Source organism: Henckelia pumila, chromosome 4, assembly GCF_033568475.1.
Source record: "Henckelia pumila isolate YLH828 chromosome 4, ASM3356847v2, whole genome shotgun sequence".
NCBI classification, from domain to species: domain Eukaryota; kingdom Viridiplantae; phylum Streptophyta; class Magnoliopsida; order Lamiales; family Gesneriaceae; genus Henckelia; species Henckelia pumila.
In genome coordinates, this window is record NC_133123.1 from 223,269,257 (window position 1) to 223,281,417 (window position 12,161).

At 37.0% G+C, this 12,161-nt stretch overlaps 2 protein-coding genes across 2 annotated transcripts; one reads left to right on the plus strand and one right to left on the minus strand.

Moving 5' to 3' along the window:
* Positions 1–1,584: 1,584 nt before the first annotated feature.
* On the plus strand, positions 1,585–3,276 carry LOC140865860 (UDP-glycosyltransferase 76B1-like). Its single transcript, XM_073270684.1, has 2 exons — positions 1,585–2,089; positions 2,188–3,276. Exons 1-2 carry the CDS (start codon positions 1,615–1,617, stop codon positions 3,060–3,062), a joined length of 1,350 nt encoding a protein of 449 aa, XP_073126785.1. The 5' UTR covers positions 1,585–1,614; the 3' UTR covers positions 3,063–3,276.
* A 6,819-nt stretch (positions 3,277–10,095) lies between these two features.
* Positions 10,096–10,434, minus strand: LOC140862806 (uncharacterized). Its single transcript, XM_073265846.1, has one exon. The coding sequence runs from the start codon at positions 10,432–10,434 to the stop codon at positions 10,096–10,098; it is 339 nt and encodes a 112-aa protein (XP_073121947.1).
* Positions 10,435–12,161: the final 1,727 nt, after the last annotated feature.

A 12,161-nucleotide genomic window follows, 5' to 3' on the forward strand; every position in this document is an offset into this window, starting at 1 on the left:
TGCTCAATATGCTCATGTATGCAGCATACAGTCGTGACATGTTGTATATATAAAGGCATATAAAACATGCAATCACATAATACATGGATACTCAATCTGGATATCTCGAATAATACTTCCGTACCTCATAAACTAGGCAAGCTAGACCAGCACTATGTCCAAGCCTACAGTCCACACTATAATGCAAAGTACTCATGAATTATCACTTTATTCTGAAAGCCTTAACTAGACTATAGCATACTCCCTAGGAAGACGACTGCCCCAGAACTTGGGCACCGCTACGCCGCAACCTCGGAACACCTGGCCAACCTCCGGACCAAGCCTAGGAAGACTGGAAACACCCCAAAACCCCTAGAAAAGCCTAAGAACCGAGAGAGAAATGAAATTTGGTGTGAAAATTCTGAAATTCGGAGGGCCTATTTATAGGCGGAGTTCGGACGGTCCGAACTGGTAGGGGTGGGCACGGGTCGGGTAGTTCGGGTTTCGGGTAGTTCGGGTCGGGTACCCGATTAGTCGGGTAGTATTTTATACTACCCGAAACTGAACCGATAACATCGGGTACCCGACTCTTCGGGTAACCGATTAAGTCGGGTTCGGGTCGGGTTCGGGTTCGGGTAACCTAGTTTTTTAAAAAAAACAAAAAAATTAATTTTTAAAAAATAAAAATAATCAAAATAAATACAAACTTTCTCTCATGAAAGAATAAGAACACAGTCCCTTCCCTCATTCACCAAATCATGCATATTTTGTACTAAAATAATGGGCCTCATAATAAAAGTCCAAACCAATAGCCCAATTAATTTTTATATTTTTAAATAAAGTAATAAAAATCGGATAGTCGGGTACCCGATCGGGTAATTCGGGTAGCAGTTTGCTACCCGAAACCGAACCGACTTAATAATAGTCGGGTTCGGTTACTACCCGAACCCGATTAAAAAACCGAACAACCCGATTTTCGTATCCGATCGGGTTCGGGTCGGGTCGGGACCCGAACTACCCGATCCGATTGCCCACCCCTACGAACTGGGTTCGGACGGTTCGAACTGCCACTTGTCCGAGCCATTTTGACACCTGGGCTCTGATGAGTTCGGATGGCCCGAAGTGGTTCGGAGGGCCCGAACTGGTCCGTATGCTCCGAACTGTTTTGGTTATTCCAAACTCATTTTTGGACCCCCGGGACCTATCCTACCATTTTTGGACGTTTCGGATCTGATTTTCACTTATTTTAACCAAATAAGGACTTCTTAAACATGTTTTGACACTTTTAAAATTATATGTCATTTTCTAACATGTTTCAAATAATTTAATCTTGTAAAATGGAACCGGGCTAGTACAAGTTCTCCGTCCTCGGACCCAAATCTTTTGTTTCTTTTTCTCTCTAGCGGCTTTCATCATTCTCAAAACTCTTGTTAATCCATCAATCAAAATATGTAAACAAATATTTAAAAACCAAAAAAAAAAAAAAAAAAAAGTTTCCAAATATGCTGGTGTATTTCATTTTTGTATAGACTCCCCTCCCCCCTATCTTATTGGTCCCCATGGCAGCCTCCTATGTTGACTTGATGACTTTGTATATACAAACCATTCACGACTCGAGGATAGACAGTCCCATCCATGGCGGATAATCCCAGCAAAGCACTCAGAGTAATTCTCTTCCCGCTGCCATTTCAAGGCCACATAAACCCCATGATTCAGCTCGCTAACATTCTCCACTCCAATGGCTTCGAAATCTCCATCCTTCACCATCAATACAACTCTCCGGATCCATCCAAGAACCCTCATTTCTCGTTTCACGTTATCCCCGGCGGGTTATCCGAACTTCAATCATTCCAAGGTGACACTCTGGCTCTCTTCCGTTTCCTCAACTTCGACTGTATCGGGCCCATTCGCGACTGCTTGGGGAAGCTATTGTCCACCCATGATCATATTGCGTGTATGATCACGGATGCTAATATGTATAACTCCCAAGCTGCTGTGGAGGATCTTGGGATACCAAGGATTGTGCTCAGGACGACTAGTCTTTGTTCTTTTTTAGCCTTTGCTACTCTTCCTGTTCTTCGAGAAAAAGGGTTCTACTCCGATGATCTAGGTATGTTTTAGTGTGGATTAATTTGTGTTCGATAACTATATATTGGAATCGTCTGAGAAAAGATCGACCCTTTTTTTGTTTGTTTGTTTATTCATCAGATTCTAGAATGGAGGATCCAGTTCTTGAGCTACCACCATTTAGAGTAAAAGACTTGCGAGCAATATACATCAAGAGCCTGGATGATACGATGAAGAGCATATCTACTATCGTACAAGGAACAAAGACAGCATCAGCCCTCATTTTCAACACCTTCCAAGATCTCGAAGAGCCAGATCTCGCCAATCTTCGGGAGCATTTCCCCCTGCCAACGTTTTTAATCGGACCGTTCCACAAATTCTTTTCGGCAGAATCGAGCAGTTATTTGACACAAGATAGAAGCTCTATTTCCTGGCTGGATACCCAAGAGTTGAATTCTGTACTTTATGTTAGCTTCGGGAGTGGTGCGACGATGGACCAAAAGAATGCAAGAGAAATGGCTTGGTGCCTAGCCGATACTAAGCAGCCATTCCTGTGGGTGGTCAGGCCTGGATTAGTCCAAGGCTCGGAATGGCTCGAATGGTTGCCGAATGAATTCGTGGAGGTTATTAGTCAAAGAGGATACATTATTAAATGGGCACCTCAGCAAGAAGTGTTGTCTCATCCATCCGTTGGCGGATTTTGGACTCACAGCGGATGGAACTCTGTTCTTGAGAGTATATGTGAAGGTGTTCCCATGATTTGCTCGTCTTTTTCCGGAGATCAGCATGTGAATTCCCGATACGTAAGTGACGCCTGGAGACTTGGGATCAAATTGGAAAAGGGGTTCGAAAGAGAGGAGATGGAATCAGCTATCAGAAAGATAATGGTTGATGGAGAAGGCCAAGAAATCAGAGAAAGAGCTTTGCGTCTGAAGGAGAAAATACAAGGTTTTTCAAGCCAATCTCTAAATGCTTTATCTGATCTCATCGTATCATTTAAATCTTCTCGAGTTTAAAGTTGGTTGCTGAATTTTCACAACCAGGGAGATTACTTAATTTAATTGGTTTGGAATAATTTTTGGCCCTTTCAATATATCAAGAATGCTACTGGTCTTGTGTTTGTGAGCTAGTTTCAATACCTTAACTTGCATTTCATTCATGCCAAGTTGATACTCGCAACGTCCTATTAAAAGTTAGATTTTCGCACAACTTTTATCAAATTGGGACTCTTTGAAACTATATCCCAAAATATATATGAGTCACCGGCAGCTGATCCCTTCCCAAACTGTCATAGGCCTATACTCTTTGCATGCCAACAATGAGTTTTCTTCACTATATATGTTTCTATGTTTCATGAGATAGATGATGATGCTCGAATAAAATATAATCTGACGAATTCGACAAATAAATAAATGAGCTCTTAATTTTGTTTTATATTAATCACAATGTTTATAAACATTCCCGGGAATACATGCAAAAACAAAATATTGAGTTTATTTGATAACTCTCAGCTACTGTTTCATCAAATAAACTTTTATCCATTATGACATGAATGATACCATATCTGAATTTGTATTATCGCATGTATAGGTTGTATGCTCTTGTTTAAAAAACATTGAGAGTTAAGTCTTATTAATATTTTATAGAAAGTTTGATGCAACTGGACATTCTACTGGGAGTTGATGCTATAAAATTGTTAGAGCATGTACAAGGGTGAGATGAAGTTGGTGTGAGGAAGTTGGTAACTTCATTGCTTGGTTCTGCGAGGATGAAATGATGTTGTAGAGAGATGTTGAAATATTAATTTTTTAATTTATTAAATATATTTTTATTGAAACACAAAATAAAATTACACAAATAAAAAAATAAAACTACACATAATTAAATTTTAAAAACTATAGAAAATTAAGAAATACATAAATAAATTTTTATTTCATTAAAATTTAAAATCTACACATAATTAAAATTATATTATTATTAATTTTATTTTAAAATTATTTTTAATTATTTAAAACGGCCATATTAAATTTGGCCGTTCGATCTTTCACGGCCAGATTTTTCTGGCTGTTAGATCTTTATTTATTTATTTTTAAAAAAAAATGTTGTGGGCCCCGCACAAAAAAAAAAAGAAAAAAAAGCAGGGGCTTCCTCGCGCTGAGGGTCTCCGCGTGAGGCCCACTGCTTCCTCGCACGCGGATAGATTCTCGCCCGTTGTAGGGGCGAGAAATGAAAATGGGCGAGGAAGCCCACTTCCTTGCGTGGGCTTCCTCGCCCATTGTAGATGCTCTTAAGTAGGTTATAATGAAATTAGTATGTAAATTAAACATATCAAATTGATTGTTTTCTTTAAATTAGTAATTATTCGTTCACGGAAAACACACGTTCATGAATAATTTATGTTAAATCTAAAAATAAATTAATACTTTTATATTTTTAAATTGAAAAAATAACGTTGAAAGATTATCGTTACAAGTAGTAAATAATAAATTTATTGAAATATAAAAAAAAGTATTTTAGTCAATCTATTAAAATGAGTGTAGTTATAATAGTTCATGCATTACTACTATACAATATAGAAGTATAGATGTATTAATTTCTCAGAAATTTAACCTTCCAAGATACAAAACATACAATCACAGAAATTTAAAGTTTACACTTTTTTGAATTTCAATGAATCAAGAAATCAAAAAATTGCACGAGATAGAAAAAAAAAAATGTCTCGATCGTCTTATGGATCTTTATCTGTGAGGTGGGTCAACCCACCCATATTTACAATAAAAATTAATGTTTTTGGCATAAAAGGTAATATTTTTTTATAGGTGGCCAAATTTGTCTCACGAATCGTGAGATTGACCAGAAGAGTTTTCGTATAAAAAAAATATTAGAAGTGTTTGTGGTGTGGGCCTGTGGGGAAAGAATGACGAATGTTTAAGATGGAAAAGCTGAAAAAATTAAGCCGACAAAAAATGGATGGAGGTTTGGGTTTCCGTAAAATTTATGAATTTAGTTTGGCTCTTTTGACTAAGCAAAGTTGGAAAGTTATGGATGAACCGAACTCTCTATTTATTTTGACAACTCAGGATCTGATCCACTCTGGTGTAAGATTACGAAATGGTTCAGGTGTTCAAAACAAGATTTGGGGCCGGGAGACCTATGGTTGCTCGATTCTGAGAATCCATTTGTTGAATCCAAAGGTCCATTAGAGCTGCAGCATGCCACAGTTAATTCACGTCGATTATATGAGATTGGCAATTGGGATTTAAATTTTTTAAGGGCCGAAGTTATTAATTAATGAGAGGAATCGAAAGTTGATTCTTTATATTCTATCCAGCATATTTCCTTGGGATGATTGTTGAATTTGGGGTGATGATTGGAAAGGATAATACACCGTTAAAATTAAGTGGATATATATAGACGGGGATTCTCATCCTCCTCCCACTGTTGTTTATTGGAAATTTGTTTGGTCTTTAAAAATTCCAACTTAAGGTTCGGAATTTTATTTGAAGAATTTTATCAAACTCTAAAGGTACTGCAGCATTGACAGCTTAATTCGGTATTTACTAACAAGTGCACTAGTTCAAGTAATAGTAAGTGGACAGAGAGTCCAAATATCGATCCCACAAGGACTGTAGTCAATTCTCAAGATTTGATTATTTTACTTAATCTAGACAAAATAATAAAAACGAGTATGAATTGAATAAAACAAGAATTTAAAATAACAAATAATTATGAAATTAATTAGAAACTAGAACTCAATAATAATTCTAATTAAAATAAGCCAACCAAGACACACGCAGGTACCGAACAAATCATGTAACATGTAGTCGCTTCGTGATTCAGAGTTAATCTTAGATTACGGGAATTTTTCTAAATTGTTTAAAAATCTATTTCTAGAACAATCAAACCTATTCAAATATTGACGGATTAAATTTTCATAATTCTATTCAAATTTGAATGCATTAAATATTTGTGAAAATTCAGTTTTCACCTAAAACGCACACTGAAACCGAATACTATTTCTAGTCAGTTTTACCATGTGTTGATTATTAAAGTGATCAAAATCAATCTCTCCTCTGTCGACTTAGGACCAATTAACATGAAAGCAAACAGTTGATCAGACTATTCACAAGACAAAAATAAATCTAACAATCAATAAAAAAAATCAATTCTGAAAAATCACAAATAAACATCCACGATTTCTACATGAATTTGTTTGGCCCTATCACGCCGTCTTGGTTAAAGAAAATCTACTCAATAATTGGAAAAAATAATTTAATAAACAAAAATAAACAACGGGAGAAGAAAAAGTGTAGAAATCTTCTCCCAAGCTCCGAGCCTCCGCCTTCTGTCTCTGATGCGTGCGTTGTGATCTCCCGTTTTTCACCCCCTCAATCTGATGTTAAGTCCCTTTTTATATGGCTTTGAAAGCCCATAAAATAAATCCCACAAAATTGCCGAAAATTCTGATTTTCTGATCTGCGCGATGCCTCGCTCGAGAGGCAAAAAGTTGCACTCGAGCGAGCACACTTCTGTTTTATTTTTTTCAAAATCTCCCAGGCTCGCTCGAGCGAGCAAGTTTCTGTCCAGCGCGCATCGTTTTTTTGAAAAATTCATATCTCAAGATCTAGCCGTCGGATCGAGCTGAAATTTAGACAGCAGCATCAAAACATCTTGAATTTATTTTGAACGATGGAGATCGGATTTGAAGCTCTCTAAAATAAAAAAATCATTTTTGTATCATGGCTGCTCCGTAATTCATTCTTCAAAAATACATTTTCCTACAAAATTAACCCGGTGAGTCAAATGCACATATAAGCAATAAATCACATAAAAACATACATAAAACAATATGAGACCATACGAATGCATGCAAAATAGACATAAAATAATGCACACAAAATGCACTTATCAACACCCCCATACTTAAATCTTGCTCGCCCTCGAGCAAGACAGACAATGCAACGAACACACAACAAAAACAAAGTAGGAAAAATTCATGGGATAAATAGCCTCAGAGAAGTTCCAACACCAACAAAATAGGAATCACAAATATGCTCTCGAGTTTCGATAATACACCATAGTTCTAGCGTGAACGTGTGTGTGTGCCATGCTATTCCAGCTACATGCAACTTAAAAAGAATCCGTTCTACGACTGCTTCATGACCTATGATAAATCAATGCAAGTGTCACAATCATGTTCCCCATCATCCCAATAATCTCTAACAAGCATAACTCCCTTGAGATATTTTACACACCTCCGGACTTTACACCCGGTTTTCTTAAGCCCCAATAATTACCCGCAAACTTAGCTATAACTATGATAGAATTAGAATTTCAATCCTCTCATCTATAGCCCGAATGGAGCTACAATCTCATTGAACCCGCAAACTTAGCCATAGATCGGTGATTAGAATTCCAATCCTTTTCCAGGCCCGGATGAAATTTTTATTGATTTTATTTCAAAATTTTAAAATTTCAAATTCTTAACCCTATTTAATCTGCATACTTAGTCAAGAACAAGATGATTAGGATTTCAATCTCTTGCTCACAACCCGGATGGAGTTAAATATTTTTCACAAAAAAATTTAGTAGGTGTGTCCAAGATCATTCGTGCAATGCTAGAAACTCATTGAAACTCAAAGATCACAATCAAGATCAACAAACACCTATTGCCGTGCAATGGTCAACTAGACACAAACATCATCAATGATATCGCTATATTTCACCGGTCTAACATGTGTGCTTAAAAATATTCACTACTCAACCTACGATTTTTCATGTCAAGTCAAGAGCAAAAATTTAAAATTTATCTACAAAAATCATAACTTCATATCATCATTGGCTACCATTCCTCATCCTACTTATGCACACATTCAAAAAACAACAAAAACAAACTATATACAAACAAACACGAAACATTACGAATGCAACACAAACACAACAAACAATGAAATAATATAGTCTACCCCCATACTTATCCAAAACATTTCCCTAATGCTTCAGAAACAATGAATAGAATGCAAAACAAAAAAATGCAAAGACGAACATAAACACAATGAAAACAAAAATAACACTCGCCTGGTTATAAATTCGTCTGCTTTCTTCTCGACAGTATCAGCTGGGACGGTAGAAACATATTGGGTATAACGGCAGATATGGAAAACTGTCATGGGAAAGAAGCAAAAATCAAATAAAAATAAACATAAACTAAAAATAAAATAAAGAGAAAGGGAAAGAACACTGGGTTGCCTCCCAGTCAGTGCTAAATTTATAGTCTATAGCCCGACTATATTCCCCTCTCTAGTGGCCAAATTCAAGGTGGCTCATCACCATCTTGGATGAAGTCTTATCAATCCTGCAACCGCTTGCTTCACTTCTATAGAGATTTTTCATGGGACCAATTCTTCTGGAGATCTGAACATGTTGACATTCCCCAACATCATGAATCAAATCAATAAAATTTACGGTAGAGCAAGATTTTGAAATTTGGCTATCGCTAGCCAACTTCAACATATTAAACATGACTTTCTCATCATTCATCCTTAAAACTAACTCCCCCTTTTCAACATCAATTAAAACCCTACTAGTAGCAAGAAACGGACGACCTAAAATCATAGAAATCTCATAATCCTCATCCATATCAAGAACGACAAAATCAACAGGGAAAATTAGATTATCCACTTTAACTAATACATTTTCTACTACCCCTCTAGGATATTTGACAGAGCGATCTGCAAGCTTAAGAGAGATGGTAGTGGATTCAATCAGCCCCATGCTTAATTTCTTAGCAAGTGAATATGACATCAAATTGATACTTGACCCTAAGTCACACAATGAATTATCAATAGAAAATTGATCAATATTTCACGGTATAGAGAAACTCCTTGGATCTTGAAATTTTTGTGGAAGCCTATTTTGGATCATCGCAGAGCACTCCTCATTAATTGTGACTTGCGCCAGATCGTTCATCTTCTTTTTATTTTTTAACAGGTCCTTCAGAAATCTCGCATAATTCGGCAGCTGAGCTAAAGCATCTGCAAAAAGTATGTTAATATGCAGTTTCTTGAAAATTTCAAAAAACTTTTTAAACTGATGATCAAACAATAATTGGTTAGCTCGCTGGGGAAAAGGTAAAGTAGACATATCAACATCAGCATTTACATTAGAATCTAATTTCTTACCTTTCTTACTTGTAGGCGATGGTGGTGCTGGTGGTGCGGGGCTGCGATTGTCCTCTTTTTTCCCATCTCCGTCGATCTTCTTCTCGGGTTCCTCAGATTTTGATCTAGTCACGACCATGATAGCATTCACGTCCTTAGGATTTGTTTCAGTGTTGCTTGGTAGTGAACTGGGTGCTCTAGTCAAAATTTGGGTTGCTATTTGGACCATTCGAGTCTCCAAAATTTTCAACATAGCTTCTTGATTCTACAGTCTTGCCTCAGTTCCCGCAACATACTTCATCATGATCTCCTCAAAGCTCGGCTGCACCTCTTGCTTAGGTTGGTTCTGCCAGTTCTGATTGTAGGTGTTGTTGTATGAGTTGTACGGCTGCCGTCCTTGATTTCCTGCAAAATTAGCCGCCTCCACCTCAAACAACTGATGTTCCTTTGGCTTATTCCCTTGTACTTGATTAACTGGCGATGCTTTCATAAGTGTCATCTGGTGTGTCAAAGCATCAATCTTCACATTCAGGGCCATTAAAACATCAACTTCAAGAACTCCAGCTTTCCTTTCCTTCTTCACATCCAGCCACCCAATATTGCTCTCAGCCATATTTCCAATAATCTCCCATGCCTCTGCTGGTGTCTTTCTGAATAAACTTCCATTGGCAGCAGCGTCTAACATGGATCGAACCGACTGATCAGCCCCATTGTAGAATGTCTGAATCTGCTGGTTCTGATTAAGATTATGTTGAGGGCACATCCTCAACATCTTCTTGAAGCTGGTCCATGCTGCATGTAAGGACTCTCCCTCCTTCTGCTTGAAAGAAATAATGTCAGAAAATAACTTCGCCATCTTCGTAGGAGGAAAATACTTGTTCAAAAAAGTTTAAACAAGCTCAGTCCAGGTAGTGATAGAATCGGTAGGCAGATCATCAATCCACTCAAGTGCATCCCCCTGTAGAGAAAATGGGAATAACCGCAGTCTCACTGCATCAAAGGTTACCCCATTAAATTTGAATGTGTCGCAGATCGACAGGAATCGCTCCAGATGAGCGTAGGGATCCTCCACAGAAGTGCCTCCAAAACGTGCTTGAAGCTGGATCATCTTAACAATAGAGGGCTTCAGCTCGAAAGTGTTCGCCTCAACAGCCGAGCGAACGATGCTAGAGCCATAGCCTTCAGTGGGTAGACGAATCAAGTAAAGAACAGTTCTGTTGTCCGCCATGTCTTCTTCTGATTCAGATTTTGTCTCAAGTTCAAGATTGATAGACCTCTTAGCACTTCGGATCCTGCTGAGCATGCGTTCGATCTCTAAATCAAGCAGTATAAGCTCCCTAGATCGAATGTTATGCATGCAAAACAGATAGCACCTGAAAATCACAAAGAAAAGAAAATTTTTTTAGAATTTATAATAAAATAAATTAAATAAAGTCTAATCTCAAATGAAATAAAAATTCTGATATCACAACAGTCCTCGGCAACGGCGCCAAAAACTTGACCGCTTATTTCGGTATTTTCTAGCAAGTGCACTAGGTCAAGTAATAGTAAGTGGACAGAGAGTCCAAGTATCGATCCCACAGGGATTGTAGTCAATTCTCAAGATTTGATTATTTTACTTAATCTAGACAAAATAATAGAAAGGAGTATGAATTGAATAAAACAAGAATTTAAAATAACAAATAATTATGAAATTAACTAGAAACTAGAACTCGATAATAATTTTAATTAAAATAAGCCAACCAAGACATACGTAGGTACCGAACAAATCATGTAACATGTAGTCGCTTTGGGATTCAAAGTTAATCTTAGATTACGGGAATTTTCCTAAATTGTATAAAGGTATATTTTTAAAACAATCAAACCTATTAAAATATTTACGGATTAAATTTTCATAATTCTAATCAAATTTTAATGCTTTAAATATTTGTGAAAATTCAGTTTTCACCTAAACCACACACTGAAACCGAATACTATTTCTAGTCAGTTTTACCATGTGTTGATTATTAAAGTGATCAAAATCAATCCTTCCTCTGTCGACTTTGGACCAATTAACATGCAAGCAAACAGTTGATCAGGCTATTCACAAGACAAAAATAAATCTAACAATCAATAAAATAAAATCAAGTCTGAAAAATTCCAAATAAACATCCACGTTTTCTACATGAATTTGTTCGGCCCAATCACGCCATCTTGGTTGAAGAAAATCTACTCAATAATTGGAAACAATAATTTAATAAACAAAAATAAAGAAGAACAGGAGAAGAAAAAGTGTAGAAATCTTCTCCCAAGCTCCGAGCCGCCGCCTTCTGTCTCTGATGCATGCGTTGTGATCTCCCGTTTTTCACTCCCTCAATCTGATGTTAAGTCCCCTTTTATATGGCTTTGAAAGTCCATAAAATAAAGCCCACAAAATAAGAATTTTAATTGCCGAAAATTCTGATTTTCTGATCTGTGTGATGCCTCACTCGAGCAGCAAAAAGTTGCGCTCGAGCGAGCACACTTCTGTTTTATTTTTTTCAAAATCTCCCAGGCTCGCCCGAGCGGTAGAAAATCTCGGTCGAGCGAGCAAGTTTCTATCCAGCGCGCAGCGTTTTTGAAAAATTCATATCTTAAGATCTAGCCGTCGGATCGAGCTGAAATTAGGACAGCAGCTTCAAAAATCTTGAACTTTATTCTGAACGGTGGAGATCGGATTTGGAGCTCTCTAAAATAAAAAAAAGCATTTTTGTATTATGGCTGCTCCGTAATTCATTCTTCAAAAATTTATTTTCCTACAAAATTAACATGGAGAGTGAAATGCACATATAAGCAATAAATTACATAAAAACACACATAAAACAATATGAGACCATACGAATGCATGCAAAATAGACATAAAATAATGCACACAAAATGCACTTATCAATCATCATCGAGTACAAGTTACTGAATGGTCTCTCATTTGTCATCATG

Bases quoted from the DNA above. Each gene is read 5' to 3' on its own strand.
- LOC140865860 (XM_073270684.1), top strand. From the start codon at position 1,615: ATGGCGGATAATCCCAGCAAAGCACTCAGAGTAATTCTCTTCCCGCTG. The intron at 2,090-2,187 runs GTATGTTTTAGT...TTTATTCATCAG, and splicing joins GTTCTACTCCGATGATCTAG to ATTCTAGAATGGAGGATCCA.
- LOC140862806 (XM_073265846.1), bottom strand. From the start codon at position 10,434: ATGGCGGACAACAGAACTGTTCTTTACTTGATTCGTCTACCCACTGAA.